At 36.9% G+C, this 17278-nt stretch overlaps 1 protein-coding gene across 1 annotated transcript; it reads right to left on the bottom strand.

Annotated features, from left to right (window-relative positions):
• Positions 1–215: 215 nt before the first annotated feature.
• LOC131165388 (phenylalanine ammonia-lyase) lies at positions 216–3803 on the bottom strand. The gene is made up of 2 exons (XM_058123130.1): positions 3213–3803; positions 216–2212 (listed from the first exon to the last, which is right to left on the bottom strand). Exons 1-2 carry the CDS (start codon positions 3623–3625, stop codon positions 463–465), a joined length of 2163 nt encoding a protein of 720 aa, XP_057979113.1. The 5' UTR covers positions 3626–3803; the 3' UTR covers positions 216–462.
• Between the last annotated feature and the right edge of the window lie 13475 nt (positions 3804–17278).

Here is a 17278-nt window from a genome sequence, read left to right as displayed (position 1 = left end):
CAACCTTTAATTTTGAAATCTTTTCCATCCTGTTGACTTCAAAATCCAAACAAACCCTAATGCTTTGAAAATTCGAGAGGAACGTTAAGGGCAAAGAAAAGGAAAATCAAGAAAATGGGTTTTTTTTTTTTCCCTCCATCCTTTCAAACTCAGAGTGCCTGCGTAGAGAGAGAGAGAGAGAGAGAGAGAGTACAGCCACAGGCCCACAGAGGATAGATGTGTAAAGACACTTATGTATATTACATTTGTATTTGTCAGTTCTGAACCTCAACAAATACAAAGAAAGTTGAAGCGAAAGAAAAAGAAACGCATACACATTGGTTACAGTTTAATATCACAGTTTTCAGGCGCAGACATATCTGATCTGCAACCCCAAATAAACATAAAAACAATAAACAATAAATTTAAAACAAATCGATCCATGTTCTTCTCCCTCTGTAAGTACCGAAAGCATTTATCTCACTAGCAGATTGGAAGAGGAGCTCCATTCCACTCCCTCAAACAATCCAGCAATGGATCAATCATCCTACCTTCGCACATCGCCGCGAACACCTTATCGAAGTCCTCCCCCGGCGACCGGGCCTTCTCGCCGGTCAGCAGCCCAGTCCCCAACTCTTCCCTCACAAACTTGTACAGTGGGTACGACCTGCACTCTCTGATCATGTTCGAAATAGCCGATTTGCCGTTCTCGAAATCGATTCTCGCGCTCTCCACCTCTTTGGGCAAAAAGATCTTCAATTCCCCCTCGAAAGCCCAAATTTTCTGGAAAATGGAGGTGTTCGAATTCTTCTCTCTCTCGCCATTGACGAGGGCGTGCTCGACCAGAACTTGTCTCAGTTTCTGCATCAATGGGTAGGTGTCGCTGCATGGGTCGTCGGCGTAGGCGAAGACGTATTCTCGGTCGACCACTTTGAGCAAATCCTTTTCGCAGAACCTCGACGGGTGGAGCTCACCGTTAAACCCCATCGTCAGAACCCTCTTCGCCACCTGGCCCACCGTATTCTTCACCGTGCTCTTCAAGTTCTCCTCCAGATGCCTCAGATCTATGGCCTGGCACAGAGCAACCAAGAAAGTAGAAGACATGAGCTTCAATATTTCCACAGCTTCCGCCGTCTTCCTCGAAGAAATTAAACCCAACGAGTTCACATCCTGGTTGTGCTGCTCTGCGCTCTGGACGTGGTTGGTCACTGGGTTCGCCAGGAATTGCAGTTCCGAGCAGTACGATGCCATGGCGATTTCGGCCCCTTTGAATCCGTAATCCAAGCTGGGATTTCGCCCGGCCGTGAGATTCGACGGCAACCCATTGTTGTAAAAGTCGTTCACGAGCTCGGAGAATTGGGCGAACATGATTTTTCCGATTGAAGCAATGGCCAGACGAGTGTTGTCCATGGAAACTCCGATTGGGGTTCCCTGGAAATTTCCCCCGTGAAGAGCCTTGTTCCTGGAAACATCGATCAAGGGGTTATCGTTCACGGAGTTAATTTCCCTTTCGATTGACTTCGTCGATGCTCTGATCACTTCAATCTGAGGACCCAACCACTGGGGAGACGTCCGTAGCGCGTACCGATCCTGCTTCGGCTTCTGCAGAGGATCCATTTCGTGCAGCTTCTGAGCTGCTTTAACGTACGCGCTTCCGTCCAGAATGTGCTCCATTATCGCCGCCGCTTCGATCTGCCCCGGATGATGCTTCAATTTATGGGTCAGATGGTCTGTAAATTCCGGTTTTCCCTGCATAACCTCGGCAAAAATCGCGGACAAGACCTCCGACAAGACGGCCAAAACGTTGGCGTCGAAGAGAACCATGGAAGCGAGGCCGGAGCCAACGGCGGTGCCATTAACCAGCGCGAGACCCTCTTTGGGCTGGAGGTCGAAAAATCCAGAACCGATCCCGGCTAGACGGAAGGCCTCCGCCGGGTCCAGGGTCTCGCCGGCGGGTCCAACGGCCTTGGCATTGGGACGGCCGGTCAAAATTCCAGCGATGTAGGATAGGGGAACGAGGTCGCCAGAGGCGGTGATGGTGCCGCGGAGGGGAAGGCAGGGGGTGATGTTGTGGTTGAGGAAGGCGGCGATGGCTTCCAGGATCTCGAACCGAATGCCGGAGTAGCCCTGGAGGAGGGTGTTGATCCGAACCAGCATCGCAGACCGAGTTGCGGTGTGGGGCAGGGTGTGGCAAGACTCCGACCCGGATCCGAATATCCCGGCATTCAAGAACCTGTTTGGGCCAAAAGATCCATTTCGTATGAATTAAATTGGATACTCGATAAATTTGAACTTCCATTTGTAGCACAGAGAGTGTAACTTACTTTCATGCCATTTCCATTCTATTCTTTATTAATTTTCTGGGCAGACCCATTTAATGACCCATTATATATATATATATATATATATATATGCATAGATTTATGTATTCTTATTTATTTATTTACAGATCGTGTTTGTGAAATCCAAGTTTGTGACTCCATTTTGAGACAAAGACAGACGGATGGAAATCTGTGATTCTGTGAAGCCATATTATTTTATTTTATAAATAAGGAACTAAATTCAGTAAATCAAATTTAGATTATATATTTTAAATAATAAAAAAAGTAATACCTTCCGCCATACTAACTACCGTTATCATATACGCACAGAGTTCAATCAAAATTTTACATTAAGAATCTATAAAAAAAAAACATAACTATAGATTCATTAATTAAAAATATAAAGCTTGAAAGATACCTTAGATTCAATCATGAAAACCTAGAAAATGATGCATTAATTATATCACGCTGCATTTAATCAATCTTAATTACCTAAAAAAAACTTACGTATCCAAATTAATTAAATAAAACTACAGTAATCCACAATTACCATTTTTAAAAATTTTGTTGACCAATGCACCAGTGTTCATGTCTTTTAAACCACAATAAAGATTAATAAAATTTTGTATTTGTTTTTAACAAAAAATTTGCATGCATGAAAACCGACATTTACATTAAAAAAATCACTAAAATTAATTATTATTATTATTTTGCAGTAGATACCTCAAAAAAAAAAAAAAAAAACAAACAAACAAACAAAAAAAGGGACCGATTCCCTTTTTTCCCATATTCCTCCCAATAATTAATCCATCAAGTGGAGATTAATTGCTTAATTAATTATATATAATTAAACGCAATTAATTAATGAAAATCAAAATTAAAAAATATATTTAATAAATAATAAACAATTACCTGATGAGCTCCTTCTGAAGGGCTCCACCCTGTTTGGTTCTCCTATGCGAAGTTGCACCGAACCCAGTTGTGACTCCATAGCTGTCCGTGCCCTTCCCCATGCTCTCCATCACCCAGTCGCTGCTCGCCTTCACTCTCGCCCTCGCCGTCTCCGACAGCTCCACCCTCACTTCGCCGCTGTCCCCCGCCGCCACCGCCGCCACCTGCGATATCGTCAGCGTCTCGCCTCCCAGCCGTACCACCGGCTTCCGGTACTCCGCCACCATGCGCTTTACCTCATCCAGGTGGCTGCCCTTCATCGAATCCGCGGCCCACCCCCAGTTCAAAGGGTCACCGCCCATATTTCCGGCGGTGGTGCAGACATTATGGATTAATGAACCATTGCCGTTGCAGTGACCATTAGAGACCTCCATTTTCTTTTTGGAAAATTAATGAGACTGCGGCGAGAAATTAATGCGTTGATTGCGAAGAAGGAAAATGAAGTGGGTGGGAATTGATGTGTGCTGCGCGAGAAAATAAGTAAAATTAAAAAGGGGTGGTAGGAAAACTCCGAGGTGATGAATTTTCCTGAGGGGTTGAGCGCTTTAGGGTGTTTAAATAGAAGGACGCCTGTGCATTGAGGGGTTGGGTGGGCAGGCCGATGGGTTAGTTGAAATCTGCACGTGGCCGTCAGATCTTCGCGTGGATTGACGGGTGAGATTTGGACACGTGGCGAGAAGATGATGGAGTGTGGCGTGGCGCGTGGGGCCAGGCGACGAGGCGGGGGTTGGTGGGGGTGCGCGCCCGGAAGCTGTGGCGTCACCCATTCTGCCTAAGGTGCCCGTAGGTAGAAAATTGAACTGTCCACAAGTCATGAAGTCAAGGAGAAACACCTACCGATTAAAAACACAAAAAATAAAATAAATAAAGTTAAAAATAAAGATAAAAAAGTTCATATGGATCATGGCCCACTGTGGCCCTAGGTTTCTAAGAATGGGTCATTATTGGTCCACGTGGGATGCGCCACAATGTGAAATGTCGAACTTTGGTGAATATCCCACGTGAGTGGGGAATTTTTTTTTTTTTTATGACGTGGAAACTTCAGCCATTCACGAGCCATTTAGATCTCTCGGTGCAGCACCAAATCCATGGGAATGAAATATTGTCGTCTGTCTGTTGACACACTCATGACAATTCACCGTACGAACTATAAGTGGGGATCGAATCCGTGATCTTGAGGTTACTAAAATTACAAATCCGCTTTTACCACTTAAGCAAGTCCGGACTGAATGGGAAATTGTATTGGACCTGTTACATTTCGTGCCTTGGCATTTTCATATGTTTAACATCTACATACATATAATTTCTTCAAATGGTCATACGATTATTGATATCAAACATATAAAGAGAGAGAGAAATATGTTTTAAACATATTTAAAACTTAAAAGATAAAGCACAGTGACACATAGAGCGACGGATCCTCTATATAATTTCTCCATGTAAAGTAAGTGAATTTTTTTATTTATATTTTTGCTCTCTAAATTATTTTTTAAAAATAAAAAATCTCTTCACACTTCACTTAGCTGTTTGGACTCTTCATTTTATAAGATAAATAAATGAAAGAATTTATTCTTAATTATATTTTGTCATCATACAAATATTGATAAAAATAAAATTTATTATACCATGATTGGATTTAATAGAAATTAAATACTAATAATGTGTAAAATTAGATATATATATTTTCACTAATTTGATATATATTTTATTTTCTTTCTTATTTCCTTGGTCAATATTTTATTTTAAATTTCAATATTATTTTTAAAAATATATTCAACTATCATCAATTTGGTCATAATTTTTTTTCTTTATTATAGTTGATAATATTGTTGCTAAAATTTGCATCGGAATCACGACCTTGGTCATTTGAAAAAGAGAACAAGAGAGGTTTTTGTTGGTCGAAAGAGCAACTCAAGACCGGGGGAGGGAGTGAATTGGATTTAATAAAAATTAAAATATTTGATACCAAATGTAAAACAATTTAAACAAATCAACCAAATACACAAAATAAAACAATAAAATCAAAGGAAATATGGAGGAGAAATTGTAAATTTTTTTTTTTTATAGTGGTTTGAAAATTGGCCATGTCCACTTTCCAAGGGTCAATCACCTTGTAGTTTCACTATTCCCCTTATTTTAAGGGAAACCAAGAAAATCATTAAACCCCCATATTTTTTAAAAGGCAAGACAATCAATTTACAACTCCTTATTTTTGAAAAAAATAAAACTAATATACAAGAATGCTTACAACAAAAAATTTACTCATAGGGAAGGATATACAATTTGAAATTAAAAATTAATTATCAAAGACTATTCAAAAGATGGTATAAGAGTTTTGTATGTGATCTTTCATAGTAAATAAATTAAACCACAAAAGATATTAAGAGGGCATTGAAAGCTTGAGTACTTGAAAATTCATTGTAAATGTGTTCTTTAATGTTGTTTAGATATTAAAAGGCATATGATGGAAATTAGAGCAAAACTAACCGTTTTTTACCCGTTAAGATTCTAATATAGATTAGGTTAGTCAATCGCTTATAAAGGTCAATCGACTTAGCACTCATAATTAGAGAAAACAAATTGTTGTAGCCAAATCTAAGTGGATCGATCAACCGCCTCTTGTGGACTAGTCGACCTCCCTCTAGGGATTGGTCAATCGCTTCCCTAATAGGCTAGCCCAGAATAGGCTAGCCCAGAATAGGCTCTTCATTTGTGTGTGTGTGTGTGTTTTTTTTTTCATATTTAAATGTCTTAGCATCATGACCTTCTTATAGATATGTAAGATAAAAATATTACAATTTAAGAGAAATGAATATAAATAAAACAAATAAAGTTTTCAAATCTTCTTTTAAAATCTTCAACTTTAATGACTTAATCTCGTAACAAATAACTGAACCACACAACCATTAATTCAAATAGTTTGTTATCAACAAAATTAAATTAATTAAATCTAGAGGTCATTCTAATGCCTAAGTCAGAAAAATAAAAGTACGTATAGAATGACAAAAATATAAAATTGAGAATTTTTTAAATATCTTACATTTTATGGATATCCCTTTTTATGGTTGTTTTGATTTTCTTTTCACTAATTACACTATTAATTGAGGAGTTACAATAGAATTATGATATTCTGTAACGACCCAAAAATTCCTGCCATTTTTTTTATGTGCTATAAAATCATATTACTCTGATACCCCTGATAACGTCTACTATAACATCTCGGTCCCAAAGTGGGTACTGAGGAATCTTGGCTTGTTCATAAGATAACACACCTTTGCAGCGGAAAACAAAAAATCATACAACCATAATTACGATACCAGAATTCAGTATTTTCTCAAAACATATTTATATACATCTCTCCAACAGCATCTACCAACCCTCCAAATATCTACTCAAAAATACATCTTCCTAACACTTACCCTTCAGATAGGGCAGTACAAATGTCCCCTCTATCACTGAGTCTATTCTATTCGTCTAGTTGGATCACCTAAAATATGTTAAATTACTAAGATGAGACAACTCTCAGCAAGACAAAATATGCTAGTACCTGTGTGTGACAACTGAGTTAACTGAGATAACATGAAACATAAAATATAATAAAACTCACATCTATGTAGCTTAAAATACAACTGTTTTTAAACTTTATATTTAATCATACTTTTAGTATCTATAGATATAAATGCAATTTTCTGTAAATATTTATATATAAAACTGAGAAAACTTTCTTAGATGGTTATATGTCATGATTTAACTTCTCATGACAGGGTTGTGCGGCTTGCAGACGGGACTTAACACTGATTAGCTTATTAGGATAAGTCAACTGAAACCTCTATCATCAAATCGGTCGCCTCAACCCGAACTACCGAGGAGTCTGCAAACTTTCTCAAGACACGATCGACTACTCATAAAATCCACACATTATCTAAAATATGTGGTTGCACTTTGTCCTGAATTAGCTACGGTGCCGTGCTTTGTAATCTGATCTGTAGCGACCTCAATTTCCTAAATAAGAAATATAACATAATAAATGGAAAAGTCAACCCTAACCCGTGGGTAATAGGGACACCTATCAAATACAGCGGAAATCTACGCAGCAGTAAACATAAAATCCAAACATTCATCCATAAAGCATAATACCAGAGCTTTCCATAATATTATAAAACTGTACTTCTATACATCCTCATATACATCAAAAATATCTCTAAGGTCAAATACAAAATAACTCTGACCCTATTACAAAATCTTACCCTTCTCACAGAGTAATCTCACTACCTTACACAGGGAGAGGAGTTCAGTATTTCGGATGACGAAACTCTAAGGTTTCGCACCAGATTATGTGTACCTGTAGATGCTGATATTAGGAGAACGATTTTAAAGGAGGTTCACAGATCTCTACATGGTTCATTTTGCCAATACGAAAATGTATAAGGACCTTCGGGAATTTTCTAGTGGAACAACATGAAGAGGGAGATTGTCGAGTTTGTAGCACATTGCTTGGTGTGCCAGCAGGTTAAAGCTGAGCACCAGAGACCGACGAGTCAGTTGCAGCTACTTTTCATTTCGGAGTGGAAGTAGGATCATATATCTATGGATTTTGTTATGGGGCTGCCGTCGGCATTGCATTGTCAGAATGCAATTTGGGTGATCGTGAATTGTATAACGAAGACCGCCCATTTCCTTTCCATTAAAATCAACTACTCCATAGATAGACTGGTAGAGATTTATGTTCAGGAGATAGTTCGTTCTCATGGCATTGCTGGCGTAGGAGCCGTAGATTTTACGATATGTTATGCAAAATTATATAATGATATTAACTTGACAGTTATTATTATGAATAGTCATGTATCACTATTTGGAAATATGTTATATGTTATCAGAACTTGGTTGGCTTGGTTTAGGCTTTCACGATGCACGGTACCATTGTTATATGATCACGATCATGATATGTTAGTGCTGTCGCTTGCCGTACAGGGAAGTGGGAGATTAGCAGTCGATATGGTTTATTGTAGTGTGGACACCTGTAAGAACCCGAAAAATATAAAAGAGTTTCTGCAGATTTCGTCGACGAAGAGAAGCCGAGAGGTTTGAAAAAAATGGAAATATCAGACTTCGTTGACGAGGCTGCAGACATCCACGACGAAAAACTCGACTTTTCATCAACGAAAACTGGGTGGGTCAAAAGGGAATAAAAGGAATAGTGGTTTTCTTCTTCATTAAGTTTCCTAATCTCTCTCTCTCTACTCTATCTCTCTAAACTCTCTCTCTCTCTCTCTCTCTCTCTCTCTCTCTCTCTCTCTAGATTTCCTCACTGGTCGTCGATAGAATCGAAAATTTGAGGTTACCATGAGGATCGTGGAAGGATTCTCTACAACTTCTGCAGATCGGAATCTCATTTAAGAGATTTTTGGGTTTTGGCGTAAAATCGAGGTAAGGCTCGATTTTCGTTTCTGATCTGGTAGTTTTGTAGAAGAATGTCTCGTGAGTATATTCTGTATTGGGATTTATAGGTTTTGGAACTCGGTTCGCTGTTTAGGAGCCTTGGAGTTCGGGTTTTGCTTACGGGGTTAAGGTAAGGGAAAACTGTGTTATGTTAGTTATTTTTAAAATCGGACTCGGTGGAACTGTAGTCCATGGTCCTGTGTGTGTTTTGATTACTCATTTGGGGGGATCTAACAAGGAAAATATGGGTTTTTCATTATTACAGTTTTAGGAAAAAGGGGGCGACGGGCTACATCCTTGGTTTTGATGAAAACCTATGTATATATGTGATTTATACTGCGTGAATGGGATGGTCGTGCCTTGACTTTGTATAAACTGTATTTGTTTGGAAAATCATGATTTAGATTACCAAATGGGTGTGGTTTGATTGGTTATATGAGCATGCATGTGTGTGTGATATGTTGATATGCTAGTAGGAACATGGTTTCGAAATTATTCCAGGTACTGAGAGTGTCCGGCTTTATATCCGAGGGTGTATGAAATCGCTGGCCATAGATTGGCAAGAGTGTTTGGCTCTATATTCGAGGGCGTGAGCCTTTCCTGCAGATCAGGCCGCAGGGTGTGGATCCACCATTTGAGCGCCGGTACGATGCCATGGGATTCGAGGACTAGCCATGTGCTGGTTAGCGTCGTGCTTCGCGGGTTGGCTGCGGGCCAACGCCGAAATGCAGATACGGCTTCGTGCCGAAGAGTGTGAATACACTAAGCTGATCATGTGTGTGTATATGATGGAACGGAGCGGATATGATTGCTTGTTCTTGTGACCGGTGTATTGAGAGAGCTGAGCTGAAGGGATCGCTAGTTCTGGTTACCGGGTTACTAATCGTATGTTGTGTGTGCTTGTAGGCACTGTGTGAATTAGTACTAGATTGCATTTAACTGCGTGTATGTTTTGTCAAGATAACACTCAAATGCCACACACTGATATAACCTGTGTTCTTCCTTACTGAGAGGTGTCTCACCCCTAATGTACGTACATTTTTACAGGTCCTTCGAGTAACCGGAACTAGTGTCCTGGTGTGGGGAGCGTAGAGGCCGGTGTACTGTGTTAGCACTTGGGTAAGTGTTAGGACTGTAGATATGTTGGGTTGCCATTTTGGGTTGTTTTTGGGCACCCGGTTGTACGTTTTGTTATAGCTATGTACTGCTCTTGTATAGACTCTGGTATGGTACTGCATATATGATATATTGATGATTTTCCGCTGTGTATATGTTTGTGTTTGGATGCTGTTTAAGGTGCCTGGGAACCCCACGGGGTCGGACCCTCATCCATTGTATTGTATCGTTTTGCACCGTGTATGATACAGGGACAGGATAGGTTACATTCTCACCTCCGGGTCCCACTTTAGGGTTCAGGGCGTGACAACACCCCTGGTGTACGGACTAGGAGAGGTAAACCCATCGTACTTACAGACTTTTGCTTTTGATTCGGCAGTGGTCAGTTAGCCATTGTTGGGTCCCGCTTTCGGGACGCACAACCTAGTCATGTAGGGGTAAGACATGACACCAGCCAGCTAACCAACCAAGATGTTTTTCTATGTACAGTTATATGAGATGATTTATACGTATGAAAATTCAGTATGTTATACCATGTTATGATTATATATGTTTTCCAAATATGATATAAACAGATTTATCAAGTTTGTTAATGAATTGTTATATGTATAACACGAAAATACTCATGTTGCTACACACTGATATTAGTTTATTTTCCTTACTGAGAGGTGTCTCATCTCAAATTATATAAACATTCAGGAATCCTAGATAGAAAAGCGGATAAAGCTCCGTAGCGCTAGAGTTCGATAGTCCTACCTTACCTGAAGGGTAAGTCTTTTTGCTAGGGTCAGATGGATTTTGAGAGGTGACCCTAGGACCTTTTTTGGGATATTTTGGGATGTGTATAATTATATGACAGTTGTAGTAAACTCTGGTATTGTGTTGATTGATAGTTTGGTATGTATATGATTTTACGTTTTTTGCTGCATAGGCTTTCATATTGTATTTCTGGTGTACTTTTGGTACCTGGGTCCAGGTGGATTATGATATGTCAGGATTATTATATTGTTATGGAAAGGAAAAAAAATTGTAAAATAAGTAGGTCATTACAATTCCACTTGTGAGTTTGTCCCACATTGAAAAATTTGAGTGGATGATGGGGGCTTTATATAAATGGTTGGGTTCAAGACCTATTAGACTTAAGCTTTTGGGTCAAGTTGGTGCTCATTCATGTGTATCAAGCCCACCCATGGACTCCTCCAGTGCTAACAAGTGGTATTAGAGCCAAATCAGAGCAAAGTCGTTAGATTGGAGGTCCTAGGAGTTATATTGTGCTAAATACGTATCTAAGGAAAATTTTGTCTGGGAGTTTACCTAGTGTAATTTAGTACAATCATCACCGGGCCTCACTGCCATGTCATTAGTCAACCCACTCCAGCGTGACGTCATTGTGTTGCGTCAGTGCTGTGTCAAAGCCACATCAGCAGACACGTGTCAGTCGCCATGTCGGCCTGGGCCCACTTGCCACGTCAGCGTCCACGTCATCCTAGGACCCCACCTCCCGTGTCTTGACCCTATTCAGATCCATCCCAGGCCTAGATGATCCTTATTGTCATCGGTCACACACTTGGTCCTCCAACTGTTAGCACGTTAGGAGAATTAGCTTCACGTCTCGACTTTACCCTATCGTTTGCCCTGAGTTACGAACCATCAGCTCTGATACCACTTGTTAGCACTGGAGGAGTCCATGAGTGAGCTTGATACACATGAATGAGTACTAACTTGACCCAAAAACTTAAACCTATTAGATTTTGGGCCCAACCATGTATATAAGCCCCCATCATCCACTCAAAATTTCCAACGTAAGACAAGCTCACAATTAGAATTCTCAACACAAAATTATATAAAAAATAACTAATTCAATTTAAAAACTTAAGTGAGATTCTGCAAAATTTTTTAATTTAATTCATCTAAATGTTCTGTCTCTCAATATAAAAATCATCAAATTTGAAAAGTAAAATACTAAAGGTGAGTCCATCGTATCTTTTGTAGATTTTTTTTCTAATAAAAATTTTGATTAGAAGAATGGCAAGAAGAAGAATCCAAACCTAGAGACTTTAGTGAACAAAGTGGCTCTAAATATAAGAGTGGATTTACTTAAAAAATATCTCACACTCATGTCTAACCCACTTTGGATTGGCAAAAGCTTGTTGGTGTTTTTACAAGTTTTTTTAATTTTGAGAATTGTGATGGGTTGAAGTTTGAACACATGATCTGCTGCTGTGATATATATAGAAAATTATTCACTTTTAGTATACAAGATGGTAATTAATTGTAAGGAATGAGGAGTGCAAAAGGACCATAGAAATGGGGAGGAAGGAAAATGTGCTTTGATACTCAGCTTTTATTGGCAGAATGAAAGAAAATAAAAGACAAAATTCAAAAGTAATTATCAGTCAACTCAGTAAGTGGCAAGTCTCATTGCATCTCCTTTCTTCAAATTTTGGAGGGATTTTAATATTTGTTTGGGAAATGGAAAAGACAAATTTTTTTCCCTTTTTTTTTTTAAAAAAATTTTAGGATTTGTTTGGATCAAGGATTTAATAAGGGGAAAGGAAAGGAAAATGAAGACAAAACTCATTTTCCCTTATATATTTCTTCTTTAAGTGAATTTTGATAAAATTCAATACAATTTTATATTATATTTGGTTCAAATCCACGCAATCTAAATTCAATACCTCTCTCAAACACAAGGTAATTGTTTTGTCTTTTTATTTTATTTTTTATTTTTTATTTTTAAATAATAGAATAGAATTACATTATTATTATTATTATTATTATTATTATTATTATAGAAAAATATATTTGTTTATTTGAGATTGGAAAATTCCTCTTTAAATTGGCCAAACATGTATATTTTGTACTAAATTTTTAAAAATATAAATTTTAAATTAATTAATTTAATCCATTAACCCTTTAACATTAACCCAAATTGTTGGTTAATTGAAGTAGGATAATCAATCAAAATGAATCAATTTTTGGTAAATCAAAAATTCGGTTTAATTTAATTCACTTTTGATGCTTGCTTAGCTAAACCGTACTCGGCCTTAGTTAGAGATTTGATGGTTTGAACAAATAATCTCTGTTCGATACCCAAAAAAAAAAACATAATAATGATAGATCAAGTGATTAGTTGGAAAGGAAGAAAAATAAAAAAAGTGTGCAACAAGTTTTAGAATTAGGAGGAAATTATGGTTTACTCTTCTTTTTTTGATTGGTTGAAAGAAAGAAAAGTTGTTCACTTAATTGGATCAAATGGTACATCTCTTACACTTGTTTTCATTTTCTTCGTTGTTTTTAGGAAAAAGTTATTTATGAAACGAAAGAAAAAAAAAATCCTTCTCTTGTGTACTCTCTTTCCTTTATTAATTTTCTAAAGAAAAAATAAGTGAGTTCTCATTAGCTTTTCCATTCTCTTTTTTTACTCTCTTTTTCCTATGCCATCTAAAATGTAAAAGCCAAAGTTTGTAGAGGAACAATAATTTTAGTCCTTTGATTCACTATATATATATATATATAATATTTAATATATATGATATTATTAAAAAAGAAAATAGAAATTAAGCAAACAATATAAGGTGTCTATGCTTTCATGGATGGAAATTGCCATCTATCCTCTTGCGCGTCTGATGATCTAAATACGAGATATTATGTCGAAGTTTTAAAATGGTTAAAAGTATTAAACGGGTATGAGATGAGAAAAAGACTAATCCATTTATCCCTTAAAAAAAAATGTTATGTTTAAAGTCACTTGTTCAAAAACGTAAGGATGCACGCTTAGGAAGAAACATTGAAAGGAAAGTAATTTATTCTCCACTATGTATCTCCACAAGCTTAGGCTTTTAAGCTGGCTGGGAAAAAGATAAAAGAGGAAATGAGATCTTAAGAAAAGATGGTTTGAGTGATTGTATGTTTTTTTTTTTAGACAATTGAAAAAGAAAAAAATATTCATCCCATTCTTCTCAAATTCAATCCTTCTAGCAAGTGAGAAAAAATAGATAGAAAATGGCTCGCAACTTAAAGTAAATGATTAAAATAATTAATCACTGTCCTTGGAGAAAAGGGAAAAAAATTAAAGTATATTTTTATTTTTATTTTTTTTATAATTCTTTTTACAGCTTGTAATTTAAGTTATTGCATCAATTTTGTTAAATTTACTTATTACTTAATGTGGGAAAGAATAATATAGGGAGAAAATAAATATAAAAAATGATTAACAATAAAATCCCAAATACTTATAAAAAATTGAGGCATGGAAAGACCAATGTCTTTAAAGCTAATTTTGTGCCTATTAAGAAAATAGCACGACAATTTTCAAGATTATTCAGTAGATTTAGTTTTGTGTGCACTTATAAACATCAGAGCCTATTGAAGATGCAGTGTTGTTTGGTTACTCAACAATATTAAAAAAGAAGAGAATGAAAAAAGATTAAAAGAGCGTGTCAAATTTAGTTTCGCTTAGAATACGCCATTTATAGTCTAAATTAAAAGTAACTTCCAACGTAATAAACATGAATCAATAAAACTAATATTTAATATTCTAAAAATCGTCAAAATTAAAATACTAAGTTTCGTGTATGCTTAATTAAAAATAAAATTAATGACTTATATAATATTTATTAAATAAATATATTTTTTAATTAAAAACATCTGAATATTAATATCAGTACTTAATTCAACATGCTACTTGTGACAACCTGCTTAATTTCCACATTTTTTAAATTTTTTTAAATTTTTTTTTGTATAATCAATATCATAATTCCCAACTCAACAGATCATAATACACCTGGACCCGTGGGTACCAAGGATAAATCAGAACGCAATGCGGAAGCTTAAGCAGCACGAAACATATAATCATAATATTATAAATACAAAACATTCATCTCATTACACAAATACCAGAGTCACTACTTTCACTATAACCCAGTATATATATCTCAAAAATAAAATCTGGGGACATTTCCCATAAAACCTAACTGTCCCTACAAAACTTACCCTCTAGAAAGGGCGGGTAACTGCTCTAGATCAGCGGGGCTTTTCCCGCTCTCCTATCTGGGGCTCCTGAAAAGTTTATAAAATTTTAGGGGTGAGACACCTCTCAGTAAGGGAAATAAACTAATACTAGTGTGTGGCAACATGAGTAAACTGTGTTATACATATCCCATATAGAACATATCCAGTAACTGTTTTGTTAAATCTGAGAAAACATCTACATATCAAATCATAGCGGAACATATAGCATTTTCATAAGCATATTTCATCTCATATAATAATAATAACATAAAAACATTTCTGGTAAGTTAGCTGACTGTTGTCATGTATTACCCCCACATGACTGGGTTGTGTGGCCCGAAGGCGGGACTTGACAATGGTTGACCGACCACTGCCAAGTCAAACATATAGTCTGTAAGTCCAATGGGTCTGCCTGATCTGGTCCGTACACCTGGGGTGATCACACACACTTCTTAATAACCACATCGACCATCCAATCTCACACCACTCTGTACAGCGGCGTTAACACAAATATCATGATCACGAAGACCATGGACACATAGCAACGGTACCGTGCAAGTGCTAGCCTAGACCAAGCCAACCATGTTCCAATATCATATAACATATACTAAAACTGTGATACATAGATATCTCATATCATTTATTATCACATTAATCATATCATCTTGTGTATAAATGTGTATCATGAAAATCATCGGCTCATACGTCGGTATTACACATTTTATCATAACTCGGCTCATACACCAGCAAATCATAGCACAGCCCGTACACTGGCAAATCACATCATAACATGGCCCGTACGCCGGCAAACATATCATAGCACAGCCCGTACGCTGGTAAATCACATTATAGCATGACCCGTACGCCGGCAAACATATCATAAAATCTCGGCTCATACGCCGATTTTCCATCATAAAAATCCGTATCATAATCACATTTCCAGAAAATAGTATCTCATAACCATTTCTACTCATGCCACACTAAACAAGTTTTCCATATTCAATATTCGATCATATTCAACAATATTTCCCAAATATAAATCATATATCACATATAAATATATTTATTTTCCAGGAATCAAATGTTATATATATATACATACATTTTCTTAAAAAAAAACTAGCTTAATTTATCCCCTTACCTAGCCACTGAGAAAGCCCTCAAAATATTCTAGTCTAACTCCCGTAGGATTTCCTGACCAATACCCTGAACATTAAAACTCCTAGTATTAAACTTTAGTATTTTCATGTGTACATCATTTCCTATAACTATCACAAGACCAAATATGGCTTAAAAAACCTTACCTCAACTCAGGGATGATTTCCAACTCACTTTCATCAACGATCCGCTTCGGCAGATTCAGAGAGAACTTCCCCAGGAGCATCGTGGTGACTTCAGTTTGTCGATTCGGTGTAAAACTGGCCCGAAATTGAAGAGAGAGAGAGAGAGAGAGAGAGAGAGAGAGAGAGAAAGTCGCAGGAGAGAGAGAGAGAGAGAGAGGAAAGAGAGAGGGGCGCTGACAATGACAAAATATCCCAATTTTCCACTATTTATACTACCAGATTCGTCGACGAGACACGTCACTTCATCGACGAAATTCAGGTTGCCCCAAAACCTCTCTCGTTATTTTCTCATCAACGAATCCCTGTATTCGTCGACGAATTTCCTTATGTACTCGTCGACAATTCGTCGACGAAGCCCTGTATTCGTCGATGAGTTCTGACAATTCCTTGAAATTATTATTATTATCTCCAATTATTATTATTTCCAAAATGCGATGTCGTCGACGAACGCTTAATATTTAAATATCATTATTTTCTCGGTCGTTACAACCATGGTATTTATCTTGCAATTTGTTCTTAATTAGTCCAAATGAAATTGATGATTAATTTCATGTGTTGGTTAATTGAAGTAGGTTAATCAATCAAAATGAATCAATTTCTTGGTAATTAAAAAAAATCAATTTAATTTGATTCGCTTTTGATGCTTGGTTAACTAAAAGATACTCAACTTTGGTTAGAGATTTGATGATTTGAACAAATGATCTCCGTTCGATACCCAAAAAAAAAATAAAAAATAATGATAGATCTAATAAGTTTGTGATTAGTTGGAAAGAAAGAAAAGAAAAGAAAAGAATGATCTCCTTTTTTTGATTGACTGAAAGAAAGAAAAGTAATTTTCACTTAATTGGATCAAATGATACATTTCTTACACTTGTTTTCATTTTCTTCGTTGTTCTAGGAAAAAAATTATTTACGAAACGAAAGAAAAAATCCTTTTCTTTTTTACTCTCTTTCTATAATGACCTGCTATTAATATAATTTTTTTTTTTCATAAATATCAACTGTCTGAAATATTACTATATATAACTCAGGCTCAAAGAGCACTGAAGAAACTCTGTCTGTCATACATAACTAAGCAGTGGTATACAAAGCTGGGAACTGCTATATATAATACTA

Source organism: Malania oleifera, chromosome 10 (assembly GCF_029873635.1).
Source record: "Malania oleifera isolate guangnan ecotype guangnan chromosome 10, ASM2987363v1, whole genome shotgun sequence".
NCBI lineage: Eukaryota > Viridiplantae > Streptophyta > Magnoliopsida > Santalales > Ximeniaceae > Malania > Malania oleifera.
The sequence above is the reverse complement of the archived record's forward strand: the minus strand, read 5'-3'. Positions and strand labels throughout refer to the sequence as shown.